This window comes from Delphinapterus leucas, chromosome 9, assembly GCF_059928025.1.
Source record: "Delphinapterus leucas isolate spDelLeu-1000000601 "Yukka" chromosome 9, BTC_Dleu_Yukka2, whole genome shotgun sequence".
NCBI lineage: Eukaryota > Metazoa > Chordata > Mammalia > Artiodactyla > Monodontidae > Delphinapterus > Delphinapterus leucas.
The window spans coordinates 55,522,114-55,539,886 of NC_143137.1; the positions used below are offsets into that span (position 1 = coordinate 55,522,114).

General features: G+C 36.6%; 1 protein-coding gene across 16 annotated transcripts in view; it reads left to right on the forward strand.

The window, feature by feature from the left end:
• AKAP9 (A-kinase anchoring protein 9) overlaps positions 1–17,773 on the forward strand; it is a 149,664-nt gene that overhangs the window by 128,920 nt on the left and 2,971 nt on the right. For 15 of the 16 annotated variants that reach the window (XM_022585485.3, XM_022585503.3, XM_022585549.3 and 12 more), the window contains 10 exons: positions 3,220–3,364; positions 6,311–6,530; positions 7,676–7,826; positions 9,342–10,010; positions 10,246–10,451; positions 10,771–10,876; positions 12,323–12,505; positions 13,578–13,778; positions 14,647–14,879; positions 16,947–17,032. In XM_022585485.3, coding sequence (XP_022441193.3) covers positions 3,220–3,364; positions 6,311–6,530; positions 7,676–7,826; positions 9,342–10,010; positions 10,246–10,451; positions 10,771–10,876; positions 12,323–12,505; positions 13,578–13,778; positions 14,647–14,879; positions 16,947–17,032 — 2,200 coding nt within the window. The remainder of the gene's footprint in view (positions 1–3,219; positions 3,365–6,310; positions 6,531–7,675; positions 7,827–9,341; positions 10,011–10,245; positions 10,452–10,770; positions 10,877–12,322; positions 12,506–13,577; positions 13,779–14,646; positions 14,880–16,946; positions 17,033–17,773) is intronic. The other variant, XM_022585513.3, reaches the window with a different exon arrangement.

Here is a 17,773-nt window from a genome sequence, read left to right on the forward strand (position 1 = left end):
TTAAAACAAAGAATGCTTTTCAATAGTAATGAGAAAATGAGCTATTGATTAGTTTTAGAGTAAGTCTGAAGGTTAAAATTTTAACAGGAACCACTAAGAATATTTAGGAGAAAAATGATTACCTTAAATGTTTTGTCTTATGTTAGAAAATAAGCAAGACTACAAATTAATGAGCTAATCATCCAACTTGGGAAGTTAGAAAAAGAGTAACAAAATAAGTCCAAAGAAAATAGAAGGAATAAAATACCATCAGTTCTCATTATTTGCAGTAGTTAGATTCTGTAAAGCTGCTGTGAATGTTGAGCTATTGCCACCAGGGGAAACAAGATGGGGGGTGGGGGTAGGCTTCTGTGAGCACCTGGTGATGACATTTTTGTCAACCAGTCAATACAGAATCTTGTTTTATGTGTGTTTCTGTTTAAAGACACCCTATTTACTATGTATTGTTGACTCATTAACATTGAACTCATGGCCAACAGCATTATAACTTAAACCTAAACAAAGATTTTCTAACACATGCATTTTCTCTGTAATGTATCTTTCAGCCTTCTTATGCTTTGGGATAATAGATAGTACTTCATATCTATGCTTGGGGACCATTTTAAACAGCAAAATCACCAATAAAAAGCACAAAAGTATCAAAAATACAGCACTAAATAGATGGCAAACAGGACACTTGTTTATGGTATAAGAGATGAAAGAAGGCGGCAGAGTGTCACTTTGTTCGACTTCAGCTAGGAACATGCACATGTGGCAATTTAAATTTTTTGCTGTTGTGTGCACATGTAGGAGGGTAAACTTAAGAGCACCGCAAGTATTGAATTAAGGGTTACAGATAAATTTTAATGAGTAGGCAAATTCTTAAATATGTAATTCACAAATAATGAGGCTCAACTGTAATAAGGAAAAAAGAAATTAGTGAAATGCATACACTTGTACAGTAGAGAGCATAAACACGTTTGAAAGTTGATTCTTTGAAAGGTTAATAAAATAGAAACTTTTCTGGAGAATAGGTTAAGGAAAATGATAAAGCACACTTTTTTAAAAATTTAAAAACGGGATTATAACTAAAGATACGGCTGAGATATAAAAGTAATAGAATACTATGAATAATTTTACATCAATTCAAAAACTTTGGTGAAATGGGCAGATATTTGCTTATGAAAGCTCATTCAGATCCAGCATTCCACTCCTGGGTATATATCCAAAAAAAAACACTAATTCAGAAAGATATATGCACTCCAAAGTTCATAGCAGCATTATTTACAGTTACCAAGATATGGAAGCAGCCTAAATGTCCATCAACAAAGGAACAGTTAAAGGTGTGTGTGTGTGTGTGTGTGTGTGTGTGTGTGTGTGTGTGTATGTGTATGTATTTATGTATCTGTGCTCCCATTGTAAGATGATTGGAGAAACGCCGTGTCTTTTTATTAGAAAGCTAGTATAACCCTGTTACCAAAATCAGACAAAGATAATACAGGAAAGAAACTTTATGGGCCTATTTTATTCATGAACCATAGATGGAGAAATCCTAAACAAAATATTAACAAGCCAAATCCACCAATGCATATTTTTTAGAGACACAGTCACCGTATACTTATCCAGGGATGCAAAGGTAGCATACCATTAAGAAAAATTCATGTGACTCATCACTTTAACAAATTAAAGGGTAAAAAACCCCAGTGATTATCTCAAGAGATACAGTGAACAAATGAATGAATGCATTTCATATTTTAAAACACCTTAAAACAAATAACAAACTAAAAATAAAAAGGAATTTCATGAAATATATAACAGGTATATCTTGCAAAAACTACAACAAGCATCATATCTGATAGTTAAATGTTAAAAACATTCCTTAACAAAGGGTTAAGTAGTTTGCTCAACCTTGTCCTAAAGATCTAGCTAGAAAAGAAAAGCAAGAGAAATTAAATAAGGGTAGGAATAGGGAAGACCCCTCATCCACTTATATAGAAAACCAAAGAGAATCTACACATGTAGATTTTTTAAATCAATAGGAAAGTTTGGTTATGTTGTTGGATGTAAGATCAAGATGTAAAAATCTTATTTCTCAACAACAAACAAAATGTAATTTTATGTATTTATTTACTTTTGGCCACGCCACACGGCATATGGGATCATAGTTCCCGGACCAGGGATCAAACCCACACCCCCTGCAGTGGAAGCATGGAGTCTTAACTGTTGGACCACCAGATAAGTCCAAAATTTAATTTTAAAAATAATTATTTACAGTGGCATTAAATGGACAAATTCCTAAAAGTATGCAAACTACTAAAACTAAGTCATGAAAAAATAGAAAATCTGAATGTATAACAAAGAGTTAAATTAGTAATTTTAAAACTTCTCACAAAGTAAAGTTCAATATCAGACAGCTTCACTAGTGAATCCTACCAAATGTTGAAAGAAGAATTAATACCAGTTCTTCACAAACTCTTGCAAAATAAAGAAGGGAACACTTCCCAGCTCATTTTATGAGGACAATATTGTTCCGATTCTAAAGCCAGACAGAAATACCACAAGAAAATAAATCTACAGACCAAATATCTAATGAGAATAAAACAACCAGTGGAAAGCTGGACAAGTAATATAGATATGTGCTCATGGAAGAAATAGAGAGTATCCAATAAATATATGAAAAGATGCTCAAATAAAATGTGCTATATAATTCATACTGTGGAATACTATATAACATTGAAAATGAGTGTGAATTAGAGCTGTATGTGTCAGGCAGGATGGTTCACCAACATGTTCGGTGAAAAAGGCAAATTAAACAAAAATGAATACAGTATGATGCCGTTTATATAAAGTTTTAAAACAGAACTGTTTATTTTTTAGGATATGTGTGTGTATGTACAGAGTACATGAAAATAACACCAGACTTAGAATTTGGTTATTTCTTGAGCAGATGGTGCAGAGGAGGATGTATTCAGGGAGTTGTACACAGGAGACTTCAGCTGTATAAGGGCTGTTTCTTAGGCTAAGTGCATGGGTGTTTATTATATTATTCATCATGTTTTATTGTGTGTTTAAAGAATTTTGAAATAAATGTGGAAACTATTATCTAAAAAGTAGATCCCAGTGAGCAGGAAGAGAACGTTAGTAACATCTTCCCAAAATTTTAGCATGTCATTCTTCAGACTTCCTGGTTGTTAATTTTATTGTTTTTACATCTCTCTTGATTTTTTTTTTTTTTTACAGGGTATTGAATATCGAGCAGCCATGGAATGCCTCCAGAAAGCAGATAGAAGGAGTTTGTTAGCTGAAATTCAAGCACTGCATGCTCAGATGAATGGTAAGAAAATGACTCTGAAAAGAGAACAAGAGAATGAGCAACCAAGCCAAGGTATGCTATATGACAGGCTCATGTGGTGACACAAATAGGTGAAACGGTTTCACTTTATTATTATTCAGTTAAAACACATTTTTTCTTAGTCACATTTTCTTCTCATTCTCACATCAGAAAGTTAATCTACATTAATTACTCTAGGTATTAAAGGGGTGTCCAATTTGTCTTAAGAGATACGTGTGTGTGTGTGTGTGTGTGTGTGTGTGTGTGTCTGTCTATATATATATGTATACACACATATATATAATTAAAAAAAAATTTTTTTTAGAGTTGAAAAATATTTGTTTACATTAGGGTTCTCTGACCAGGCCAAAACTCATTCTCAGCTTTGGGAATGAAATAAAAAATGCTCAGTTATGCTGTGCCATCTAAGCTTATTGCTGCATCTTAAAAGCAGCACTTCTTGAATTTGGGAGGAGGAGGTAGTAGTGGAGGTAAGGGGGTTATTGCTCAGTCACAAGAGAAAAAATGCTGTGTGCACCAGACAGGCTGGTAAGGACATGCTTTAAAATATCAAAGGACTTTGCTTTTATCTCCTGTAGAGGTTGAAATTGGCTTTAGTTAGCTATGTGTGGAAAGAGAATGATGGTTAACTCTTACAGAATACTTTAATCCAACAGACAGCAATTTTCTGACATATAAACAGATATATTTAATTTAAAATGAATAAGCATTGCTTTGACCAGGTTGTTTCACCCATTAAGTTCATTATCTTTCTTTGTTTTGAAGCTCTATGTGTGGATAACCTAAAAGAAAAAGAAATTCTCAATGGAAGTAACGATTTCTTTTTAATACCTTTTTTGTGTGTGCGAACTGTAACATACATACAAAAAATGCAAAAATATACAGTATAAAAACTATTAAATGAATACCTGTGGAAACCTCATCCATGTCAAGTATTCCAGAATTCCCCTTCTGCTACTCTGTAGTAATATAGAACACATCTTCCTCTGTGGTACCCTGGAGGTAACCATTGTCCTGATTTTTTAACTGCCTATTTATATATTCCTAAACCACGTAAGTTTAAGGTTTTTCTTGCTCTTGAACTTTATCACTCTGTATATATTTGCGTCTTGTCTCTTTCACCTCTCTATAACATTCTTCTAAGTTACCACATTTATCTCTAGTTTATTCGTTTTTGTTACTGTATAGAATTCCCTTGTGTGAATATTTCACAATTTATATATCCATTCTGCAGTTGAACATTTAAGTTGTTTCTACTTTTTAGCTATTAAATTCAGTCTCTTCTACACATTGTTATGCCATGTTTCTGATGCATACATGCATGAGTCTTCTGGATACATACCCAGGAGTAGAATTGCTAGATCATAGAATACATATCATCAAATTTATTAGACAATGCCAGACTGTTTTCCAAAGTGGTCATACCAATTTGTGCACTTTCTAGCAGTACATAAAAGTTCTGTTGCTTCACATTTTTGCCAAAAGTTGATGTTGTCAGCCTTTCGTTGCCAATCTGGTGGGTATGTGGTGGATTGTTGTTGTGGTTTTAATTTACATTTCTCTAATAACTGAATTGGCTTATTTGTGGTATGATTATTGGCTAGCTGGATTTTTGCTTTTGTGGTATGCTTGTTCAAATCTTTTCACTTTTCAATAGAGGAATCTTAAATTGAGCTGCAGCTGGAAATCATTAGAGATTAAAGTGAAATTTTTCATCATATCTAGTGAAGACACATACATGTCTTTGTCTTCATTTCTGTTTAATATAAAGGTAGAAACACCTGTACTTTTGCCAATTTTGAAAGTTATACCAGTCTCACATTTGTCATTGAAAAGCTGAAGAATTTAAATATCTTTAAATATTTTAGAGAAAACAGGTATAATGAGGTTACAAATTAAATATATCCCTTATATTTAGAAATAGGATTAATTGCAGATTATTTTTGGAGAATTTATTAGTATTTTACTTAACTAAATAGGACCCTGTTGAAAGCTTAGTTAGTATCACATAGATACATATTTATAAATGTAAATCCTTAGACTCTACTCTCTAAGAAATAGTTTTAAAAGTCTCACTTAGCATGAATACTCTAAAGCCAATGTAATTCCTGTCTCATGACATCAGTAATATGAATTGTAATAGGAAGTAATGAACTTTGATAAAATTTTTTAAGTTAAAAATACATTCAGAGTAGAATAGAGAAACAGAAGAACAGAGTTAAAATCACCCCTGGAATCTCCTAAATCCTAAACTAATGACTGTTAAAACCCAGGAAATATGTCTCCAGACACATTTCATTGTGCATATGTACATAAGTTTATATTTTTTATAAAAATGGATCCTGATGTACATATTTCATTACATTTTTTTCATTTATTATCCTTAGGGATTTAAATATTTCACTTTGTTTTCATTGTGACAGACATGTAGCAAGGGTTCGGTATGTTTTTAAAGAAAAAACCGTAATCCAAATTGGCGCTTGGACTTCCCACTTTTGTTATAATGAAATTCCTAGGGACTGTCTGCGAAGGAGGGCTGAACAAAACAAGCAAGCAGTGCTAATCATTGTAGTCAGAGTTATGGGGTGACTCCTGCAAGTACTTCGGCTATCAAAAACCATTGGAATTTTTTAGTGTGAGCTATCAAAATTCTGAATGAACAAATACAAGTTCCTATTTATAGTATTATGTGAACACCTCAAGTTTTTTTTTTTATTTCGTCTTGTATCCAGTAATGAATTGTTAAGTTTTTATCATCCTTATATATTTATACAAAGTTCTGAAATCTTGACAATATAGCACTATGAGGAAAATATGCATATGCATGTATTTATATAAATAGCTGACTTTGGGGGCTGTAATCTTTTAACATTTACTTTATAGTAATCTCTTAAATAACAAGTCAGTTATTATCAACAAAATATAAGCCAAATATGAGTTACTAGATCATATTTTAAATATTAATAATTTTTCATTTAGAACTCTTGGAATATAATATGCAGCAGAAGCAGTCTCAAATGCTGGAGATGCAAGTGGAACTCAGCAGTGTGAAAGACAGAGCAACAGAGCTTCAGGAACAACTGAGTTCTGAGAAAATGGTGGTTGCTGAACTGAAAAGTGAACTTGCACAAGCTAAACTGGAACTAGAAACAACACTCAAGGCACAGCATAAGCACCTAAAGGAATTAGAGGCATTCAGGTGTGCCAGTCTTCCTAATTATAAACCTGTATTAGTGAAGGACTTGGCATAATTTTGTCACAGACATTGTGCATATCTTACAAAAATGTAACATTGTATATAATATTTAAATAACATAAAACTGTTACTTATAGGAAAAACTACAGTGGAAAGGAAGCACCCAAAATTTTTCCAAATGATAAACTCATGATTAGGTATTTTGGCGTATTCTCTACGTGGCTTCAGTTCTGTTTGAGACTTGTTGTATAAGATTAAGATACATAAATTTGACCTTCATTTTACCACCAAGTAATTTGTAGTGATATTTATGATCCCAATGGAATTCATGGTTTAGTTAGCTAAAATATGCAAAATTTTTTGAAGATAATGCTTGTAAAAAGGATAAATTTGTTGGTGTAAATACTGAGATATTCTGCTTGCCAAGGACACATTACAAGTATAGTCATTATTTTGAACTTTTTCACACACAAACAATGGTTCTTCTGTTCAGTAGAAGTTAAAGGAAATTTTTATTCATATTATTTTGTAACAATAAATTGTTTACAATGGTAAATAATAACTAATAGTTATATTACTAGAAACAGTTAATTTGACTGAACCCCAGTCAAAAAATCTTTAATCTTTACATGATTTATATTTTCCTATTAGCAGGTTTATATTTTCCTATTAGCGAGTTTATTTTTTATTATTATTATTTTTTTTAATTAAGTTATTTATTTTTGGCTGCATTGGGTCTTTGTTGCTGCACACAGGCTTACTCTAGTTGCAGCGAGTGGGGGCTGCTCTTCCTTGTGGTGCGCGGGCTTCTCATTGCGGTGGCTTCTCTTGTTGTGCAGCACGGGCTCTAGGCACATGGGCTTCAGTAGTTGTGGCACGTGAGCTCAGTTGTGGCTCACGGGCTCTAGAGCGCAGGCTCAGTAGTTGTGGCGCACGGGCTTAGTTGCTTCGTGGCATGTGGGATCTTCCCGGACCAGGGATCGAACCCATGTCCCCTGCACTGGCAGGCTGATTCTTAACCACTGAGTCACCAGGGAAGCGCCACCTAGTTTATAATATGCCGCCACTTTTCAGTGGAAGCTGTTCTCTGTCAATAATATACTTGGTCAAAGTAGTTTTATGAAAGTTCATTTGTCTCTGTGATTTAGGTTGGAAGTTAAAGATAAAACGGATGAAGTACATTTGCTTAATGACACATTAGCAAGTGAACAGAAAAAGTCCAGAGAGCTTCAGTGGGCTTTGGAGAAAGAGAAAGCCAAGCTGGGACGCAGTGAAGAGCGGGATAAAGAAGAACTTGAGGTATTGTTATCTTTGTCTTTAAATATCTGTGAAAAAACCCACAGTGATAGAAGAGAGACATTCCTCTTCCTATAATGTTGACCTTAGACTCATTATTAGGTATAATAAGTCGTTCACGATGTGTTGAATATTATAATGTTATCTAAAGTATTATCAGGAATTGCTAATGGTATGATCTTTTTTTGTTTTGCTGCATCCAAGGATGCATAGAGACTGTTCTGCTACAGCATGTGTTTTAGGAATTTGAATTAGTGCATATATAATTTGATAAATATGGCAATTGTGTCTTTTTAATGCAGAAGTAGTTTAGGTTCCTGTTTTCTCCTAGGGAAGGAGAGCAGCGATACTTTTCTGGCAGCAGGAGCCCTTGCTACTATATTTTAAGACGCTGGGCTCTCTCCCAGAGAGGCACACCCGAGCCTTGCACAGCTCACAGCTCAAAGCAGGTTGTACTGCAGGCAATGCCACTTTAGCAGTTCCCCCTGGCTCGGAGCTCTTCTTCTATCCACATAATCCTGGTACTCGCTAGCTCTGTGCTAAAAAACTGTGTATCCAGAATCCAGATTTTCTGCCCTGTTACTTTTTTGGGTTTTTTGGGTTTTTTTTAATGTCCACCATGGATGGTAGCCTCCAGGCACAGTGAGCTTTCTACCTAGCAAGGACATGTTATTTCCTCAGGTATTGATTACTATTTTTTTAATCATTACAAATTTTTATAGGTTTTAAGTAGTTTGTCCCTAAACCTGCTCTCCTCATAAGCCCTATTATTTTTAGTTATGTGGTATGGTATTGGAAAATTCAAGGGTTTTCAGGAACTCCCATCACATTATATCAGAAATACTTTTATTTTCTTTTTTTTTTTTAACTTTATTTTATTTTGTTTTTATTTTTGTCTGCATTGGGTCTTCGTTGCTGTGCGTGGGTTTTCTCTAGTTGCGGGGAGCAGGGGCTACTCTTCGTTGCGGTGCATGGGCTTCTCATTGCAGTGGCCTCTCTTGTTGCGGAGCACGGGCTCTAGGTGCACGGGCTCAGTAGTTGTGGCTTGTGGGCTGTAGAGTGCAGGCTCAGTAGTTGTGGCGCACGGGCCTAGTTGCTCTGCGGCATGTGGGATCTTCTGGGACCAGGGCTCAAACTCGTGTCCCCTGCATTGGCAGACAGATTCTTAACCACTGCGCCACCACGGAAGCCCAGAAATACTTTCATTTTTAAAGGTTATTAATCCTAGAAGAAATGTACTCTGCTTCATATTTCTTAACCAGATATGATTAATGTTGGGAGAGAAAATATTACGTAGCTTAGCTCTATTTTGTTGATATTCTTTGATGAAAATCAACTGGCTGTCCAAATAATTACACTCTAACCACTGAAAATACAAGTTAGTAAATTGGATAATCAGTTCTTTTACCAGATACTATCAACTTAGTATTAATAAAGGCACAATTGTATACTTAATATTATTGAAAGTATTCTCCATAATATTAACATAAATTCTTAAATTCAACTTTCTCCTACAAGGATCTGAAATTTTCACTTGAGGGTCAGAAACAAAGGAATATTCAGCTAAATCAACTTTTGGAACAACAGAAACAACAACTAAATGAATCACAGCAGAAAATAGAATCACAAAGAGTGCTACATGATGCCCAGTTATCCGAAGAACGAGGTCGAAACTTGGAGCTTCAAGTACTTCTTGAATCTGAGAAAGTTCGAATTCGGGAAATGAGCAGTACCCTGGATAGGGAACGGGAATTACATGCACAACTACAGAGCAGTGATGATAGTGGGCAGTCTCGGCCATCCTTACCCTCTGAGGACCTCCTTAAAGAGCTTCAGAAACAGCTAGAGGAGAAACACAGTCGCATAGTAGAATTGTTAAATGAGACTGAGAAATATAAACTGGATTCTTTGCAAACAAGACAGCAAATGGAAAAGGATAGGCAGGTTCACAGGAAGACATTGCAGACAGAACAAGAGGCCAACACTGAGGGACAGAAAAAAATGTATGAGCTTCAGTCCAAAGTGGAAGATCTTCAGCGCCAACTGGAAGAGAAAAGGCAACAAGTTTACAAGTTAGACCTTGAAGGGAAACGACTGCAAGGAATTATGCAGGAATTCCAAAAGCAGGAACTAGAACGAGAAGAAAAACGAGAAAGTAGAAGAATTCTGTATCAGAATCTTAATGAGGTAAATTGACATTTTGTTTTAAAATATTTTTTAAAAGAATACTGTAGCCATGTGATCATATATAATTTTGATATTGGATTAAATTATTTAAATAGCTATGTATAAATCATTTAAAAATGAAATCTATAGAAGTTTATTTGGAATAAAAACAATAACTGTGTTCCCTTAAGAAAGAATGTGATGTGCTATTTATTTTATAATGATTGCTCTTTCCTTTTCTGTCCAAAATTGCCAGCCAACCACTTGGAGTTTAACCAATGATCGAACCAGAAATTGGGTTCTTCAACAGAAAATAGGAGAGACAAAGGAATCAAGTTATCCTAAAATGATTGAGATGAATGGAGGAGGAGCTGGCTATAATCATGAATTAGAAATGATCAGACAAAAACTTCAACGTGTGGCTTCAAAACTACAGCATCTAGCCCAGAAAGCCTCCAATAGGTTAGAATTTTCTGCCTGACCTTTGGAAATGGCATTCTTAGACAAGCTGGACAGAATCTGTTCCTCACTCTTAGCTAGCCAGGGGTGGGAAATTCAAATTTTAAAGTTAATTCATGTTTACATTAGGAGGTGATATTCTTTAACAAAACTCATATACCTGAAAAAAAATATCGTTAACATCCTGACTCAGGGAAAGAGAACACTTAATGTAAAGGAGAAGTAAGAGGTGAAGCAGTGTTGCCTGATGTGTAATGTTTGTGTTAGTCAACACTGCGCCTTGAGATGATCTGTTTTGACTTTTTGCCCTTTTTTTTTTAAGACTACAGTTTGAAACAGCAGATGATGAAGATTTTGTTTGGGTTCAGGAAAACATTGATGGGATTGTTTTACAACTACAGAAATTAACCGGCCAGCCAGGCGAAGAGGTAAAACTTTCTAAAAACACTTGTATAGTATCGAGAGCAAAGATTTAATGGAAATTATATGAATCATTTGAAACTGGCACTGTATGTTCTAAAGAGTTTTAATTATATCTTTTCATTTATTTAAAATAATAATGTTTGCCTTTCCCCAATAGAAGGTAGTGAAAGTTTGAGGGGAAACAAAATGATCATTATTGAATAATTATAATTCTTATTATATTATGAAAAGTTTCTTGAAAGTATAGTCTGTCTTTTACCCTCACCACTCCATGAAACCACCCTCAGGATGCTACCAGTGTGTTGACAATTGACTAATCTGGTGAATCTTTTCAGTCCCTGTAATTCTTGGCTTCTTTGTAGCATCTGACACTTTTGACCTCTTCCATTTTAAATACCCTCTCTTTCCTTTCCTTTTGTGTTAATATTCTCTCATTTCTTCCATTTCTTTCATCAGTCACCTTCATGAGTTCTTCTTATGCTCATCCATTTTTTTCCTCTAACTGAAAGCTCATTCATTCCCACAGCCTGAATTCTCAGTAGACTTAATTATTGAACAAATACTTACATTGGGCACCTACTGTGTGCCAGGTACTATACTGGGTTCTGGGGCTATAGTGAACAAATCTGATAAAAATCTCACCTTTATGGAGCTTATCTCCTTGTGGACTATGGTTCTATTCTGAAACCTTTGTCCTGTGGTCCAGGTTTATATTTTCACTTAGTTATGAGACATCTTTCCTTGGGGAAACATACCCCATAGTGACCCCGTTAGGAATCTCACAGGCACAATCCAAACTGAGCATCGTCTTCCTTTTCTCCTTCCTATCCCAAACCCACATTTTTGGTCATGATATCACCCAGTTTAGAGAGTTGAAAGTCACCCTAGACCCTTTCCTTCATTCTTACTTGCACATCCAAGCAGTCACTAAGTCCTGTGCCCTCTACCTCCTAAGTGCCTTTAGTCATTGCCTGCATTCAGGCCTTCAGCATTTCTCACCTGGACTGTTGGTAGTAACTTCCTGATGTGTCTGCCTGACATCAGGATCTTTCTCCTCTAATTTACTCTACTTTGCGCAGTACTATCAAAGGAATCTTTCTCACACGTAAATTTTGTTTATGGCATGCTACAGCCTAAAGCCTTTCATGGCTCTTCACTACCTACATTTAGGTCTATTATCCATAAAATGAAAGCAACCTTTAATCTTAACAGGTGTGTTTTAGCTCCTTAAAAGCAACACACTCACGCTTAAGCCTTTGTGCCTTTACATGTGCTCTTCCTTCTGCTTAATATGCCCTTCTTTCCTGCCTAGTAGAATCCTACTTATTATTTAAGATGCAGCTCAAGCACTATTTCTTCATGAAATCTGTTGTTCTCAGTGACTTCACATTTTATATGCATTATTTGTAAAAGTTTGTGCTTATATGATCTTTTGCCATTTTGTCTTTTAGCCTACCTTAAGGTCCCCAAGTACTTCTTGTGGCTCATTAACTGAAAGACTACTAAGACAAAATACTGAGCTGACAGGACATATCAGCCAACTGACTGAAGAAAAGAATGATTTAAGAAACATGGTTATGAAGCTGGAGGAGCAGATCAGGTGTTATCGACAGACAGGAGTTGGCAGAGATTATGTACGTCTGATTTTATCATGGCAGCATACTAAGCATCTGATTCTTAGTAGGATCACTGGAAAATTTTATAGGAATGACAGTAATAATAATAGCTATTATTTATTTATGGGGAGCCTTCTCTGCCAGATTCTGGGTTATATATGTTCAGAATCTCTTATCCACACCCTGCCTTGCACTTCAGAAAACTGAAGTCAGTAGTCAAACCAAGATATACTTATCTCCAAAGCCAAGTACTTTGCTACCTATGGACTGATTGCAGATCCATGTGAAGAAGTGTTCACATGTGCATTCTGCCTGTTCTTGTCAGTTATTTATCAGTAATTGTGTTCATAACTGAAGTGGAAAATGCCATTAAATTACATATTTCAGTCTAATAAACTACTCTGGGAATTTATTTAAATTTTTTCCATTTAAAAACTACAAAATACTAAATTGCTAGCTCTGTTACCATCCAATATAAAGATAGGAAGGACCTGTAAGACCAACTGTGTGGTCAGATGCATGATAACACATCCACACAGCTTCTATAGAGACCCACTTCCCTATGTACAAGTTGGGTTTTATTTCCCCACTTCTCCAGTGTACTTTTTCAGGCACAGGCTCAACATTTGAACCCAGCTGGTCCATTTTTAAAGTCTACAAAAAAAACAAGCAAAAAAAGGGAAATTCCTTGGTGGTCAGTGGGTTAGGACTCTGCACTTTCACTGTTGTGGCCTAGATTCAGCCCCTAGTCGGGGAACTAACATCCTGATAACCTTTAGTGCAGCACGGCCAAAAAAAAAGTCTCTAGACTTTTTTAGTTGAAAGCTCTACTAATCCAAACATCTTCTCTGGGGCCAGACTTTCACACGGATTTTTAGTTGTAAACTTAATCTACTCAGCAAGGTCATAAACTTAAAAGTTAGTGGATATTCTTTAATGTCAGTTGAGATTGGCTTTGAACTTCCCTGTCTGAGGTTGGAAAGCTGAGCATTCTATAACCCTCATAGGGATACCTTTAATATGTTTAATTCAGATTCTTCTTCAGAAACTTGTTCTTTAAAATCATGTAAGTAGGCTCTGGCCTCTGCAGTCTTCTAGGTTTTCATTCAGTGGTGGCCCCAACATTGAAGCCATCATTGCTTCAGAAAAAGAAGTCTGGAACAGAGAAAAGTTGACTCTCCAAAAATCCTTGAAACGGGCAGAAGCTGAAGTATACAAACTAAAAGGTGAACTAAGAAATGAAGCTTTACTTCAAAATCTGAGCCCTGACTCTGAGCATGCTACTCTAAAGGTAGGAGACATCCTCCATCTAAATGTATACTAGAATTGGTCCTCTGCTTTTGCCTTATTTCATCTATCACTAACCTTAATTGTCAGACTAAAGAATTTTAGGTGGCACTCAGGCTGTGTCTCTAGGTCTCTGTACTCAGTCTGTCATTGAATGCAGATCTCTAGCTGGTCACAAAAAAATTGTGGTGAAGCATGCCCGGGTTTGGGACAAGATTAAGTTCTATTAATGGTCACAGAGGCAGCACCTTGAGCTCATGGTCCCATTTCCCACAGTCTCATCCCTAAAAGACCAACAGAAAGTTAGCTTTTCAACTCCCAACAGAAGCTCTCTACCACTGTCAGTATTAGAGGATCATGCTCTGTAAGTGCTAAGCCCTCTGAATAGTCTCTCTAATGACTAATGATGAATATTGTAGTACAACTACCTTAATCAGTTAACATAAAATCCAAAAAAAAACAAGGAAAGAAAGAAAATGTTTGGAATATTTATTCCAGCTATGGAGTGAACATAAATTTATGACTCTTAAAGGGACAGAAAACATTAACATTGAAAAAGTTAAATAGATCAGTGATGATGCTAATAAAGTAGCTCTATACAATTAAAAAAACTCAGGTGATAATGCAAAGACAAAAATTTTTGCAATGAATATGATTAATAGGAGCTAAAATCCATTCACTAAAGGGAGGCAGAAGTATAAAGGTTTAACTTTACTTTTTACCTTTGTTGATAAAGTAGAAAACAGTGATAGGGTACCTGCCATTCTACTACTGCCACTTTTTAAAAATAAAGTCTAGGTTATCTTCCCCTAGAGAACAGTTTGAATAACTTCTTAATAATGTCTTCATGTTTTTCTTTTCTTTAAACATAGAGAATTTATGGCAAATACCTGAGGGCAGAAAGTTTTCGGAAAGCTCTCATTTATCAAAAGAAATACCTGCTTCTGTTACTGGGTGGGTTCCAGGAATGTGAGGATGCCACCCTGGCTCTGCTTGCCCGAATGGGGGGACATCCGGCCTTCACGGATCTAGAGGTGATCACCAGCCGTCCAAAGGGCTTCACCAGGTTTCGGTCAGCTGTCAGAGTGTCCATGGCAATTTCGAGGTAAAATACTTGAAAGAAAATGCATTTTAATAGACTTTCTAAAGAGATTAGTTATTTTCAGTTCTCTTTTCTCTGCCCGTTGTGCTCCATATTCATATAGTATAAGACACTTGCCATCACTGAAACATGTCTACTTCTCTCTAGGTTTTCATCCTTTAGTCAGGGATACTTTATGTTATACTATAGAGAGCCTATGAGAAGGGCCCTCCCAGAGGCAGGCAGCCAGTGATTCGGCTGGGACATCCAATCTGGGTTGTCTCTCTTTTCTTTTTTCAATTTATTTAGTCTCTTTTTTTTTTTTTTTTTTAAATCTGAATAAGTCCATGAACTAGTTCAGACATATAAATAAAAGAGATCATAAGAGAGAAAAATGTTTTTTGAAAAGTTACTTAGGCTGACATACATTCATTTTCTTCATTACTAAAATAACCCACTCTCACAGCCCAGCTACAGAAAGCCCTGGCCTGACTCTGCATTGGACTGTGCTGTTGCTTTTGTCACTCCTTCTCTGGTAGTTCCAAGCTAGGAACTCTGGTTATACCCAGACACCTAGATACCTTCTCCATGCTTCTTCTCCCTTTTACTTCTGTAGGAGCCAGACAGTCTCAAAGGAAATTTTTTTTTTAAGTATTACCCAATTCCGTTATATTGAGGTTATTTACAAGTACCTCAAAAGACCATGAAGGCAGAATAAGAGGTGTGATTTATGTTTTTGTGTGCTGGGTAGCATCTGCTGGCTTTCAGCTCCTCACTGCCCTTCTAGGCCAGCCTCCATACTGCCAGGGGCTTACAGCCTGCGGATTGTGTCTCCCAGACTCCTTGCCAAATGGCGTCCTTTTTGGTTCTGTCTTTTCTTGGCAGTAGCACAAGAATTAGAAGGTTGGAGAAAGCAAAGAGCTTTCCTTCCTCATCTTTTCCTTTTCCTTTGTCACCTTTCATTCCCTTCATCACCTTATACAGCTTGTACAGGGTTAAGTGCTGGGAGATGCATTGATAAAGAAAAAAGACATAATCCCTGCCTAAATCCCTGAAGGCAGCTCACTTTCTAGTGGGGCATACCAATATGCACATAACTCAGGAGACACTCAATGACAGATCACAGGAGTTAGCTATTAATTTCGATTTCAAGAATTCGGGAAGGCTCCATGAAAGCCAGTTGCCATTGAAGGACTTCACTTTTTCACCCTCTTTTTCTTGACCTCTTACATGTTTATTGTATTTTGACCCTCCTAAAACTGAGCCTTGAAAATAGTTGGAATTAAGAAGTCAAACCTGGTGCTCCAGAAAGCTCTTTGGGCTAGGACGGGGCAGGCAGCAACTCGCTACAGCTGGGCTGTGACACAGCCTCCCCTGTTCCTTTTGAAGCCATCACTGCTTTTCATCCCTGATTACATGGCCTCACTCCTTTTCCAGTTTTCCCTGCTCTCTCTTACTGCCAATTTAAGGGTCTTTCTGTTCTCTTTCCATCTCATCTCCCCTTTAGTCTCCATTCTTCTTCTTTTCATTTCTTCTCACCCTTTCTTTGCCCATCCAATTAAGCTTTTCTGCTTTTGCTCTTCATCTGTTATTTTATTTTATTTTATTTTTTGGCGGTACGCGGGCCTCTCACTGCTGCGGCCTCTCCCGTTGCGGAGCACAGGCTCTGGATGCGCAGGCTCAGCGGCCATGGCTCACGGGCCCAGCTGCTCCGTGGCATATGGGATCTTCCCGGACCGGGGCACGAACCCACGTCCCCTGCATCGGCAGGCGGACCCTCAACCACTGCGCCACCAGGGAAGCCCTGCTCTTCATCTCTTTATGTCCCATGTACCTCTAAAGCCAGAACCTGGTACTGGCAAAAGAAGAGACCTCTGGTGCCTCATGGGAAGCCCTGTTCTTCTGTTCCAGTCAATTTTGCCACAAACCAGGGGACATTTGCATAATCTTAGATGAGGCAGTCATGTGATTATATAGAAATTTGTTCTGCATTCATATTTAAACGTATGACTTGATTTTTGTTGTAAGTGTATGTTTATACTCTTTACACTGTAGATGTTCTGTGAAATTCTTTCTTGGGATCTTTTTTAGAATGAAATTTTTGGTTCGACGGTGGCATCGAGTCACAAGTTCTGGTTCCATCAATATTAACAGGGATGCCTTTGGATTGAATCCAGGTGAAGTCAAAATAGAATTTTTTCTTATGTTGATGATGCTGTAAAATTACTGCACGTGTAATACCTTCCAAATAATGTGTTCTGGGACCCATGTTGTCCAAAGACAAAGCCCTTATAACTAACAAAGCTGGGGACCTTGCTGTTCTAAAGAGTAATAAAAGCTGATATTTCTGGAGCACTTAGTTCACACTAGGCCCTGCTTTTTTCCATGTATTCTCATAATCCTATGATGTAAATACAGTTACTATTCTTTTTACTTTACAGACGAAAAACTGAGGCATGGAAAGCATTTGTCATTTGTCCCAAATTACCCAGTAGGAAGTGGTAGAGTCAGCAGCAAACCCTGACAGTCTGGCTCCAGAGCCCACTCTTTGCACAACTGTGTTTAAGGCTCTGGTTCAAGATAGGATTGCTGTTACTCTAGTATATGAAAGTTTTGATTTGAAATTTTCACAATTTAGCAATATTCAAACAGGTTTCTGTTTACCAGTAGGTGATATAACAGTTAAAATTCCTTCTCTCCACACTGAAACATTAGGGCTTCAACATTTCAGGCAAAAGGATGAGGTCAAAAGCTGGGGAGCACACAGAATTATAGACACACAGCATATCTATATGTATTGGTAGTAAACCACTGTTACATGTTTTACACAGAGAAAGAGGAAAATATATGTGGTACTCTAAAGCAAAATGTTTTTGAAATACGCCTCCGCCTCCTTATACTGAAACAGCTGAAATTTG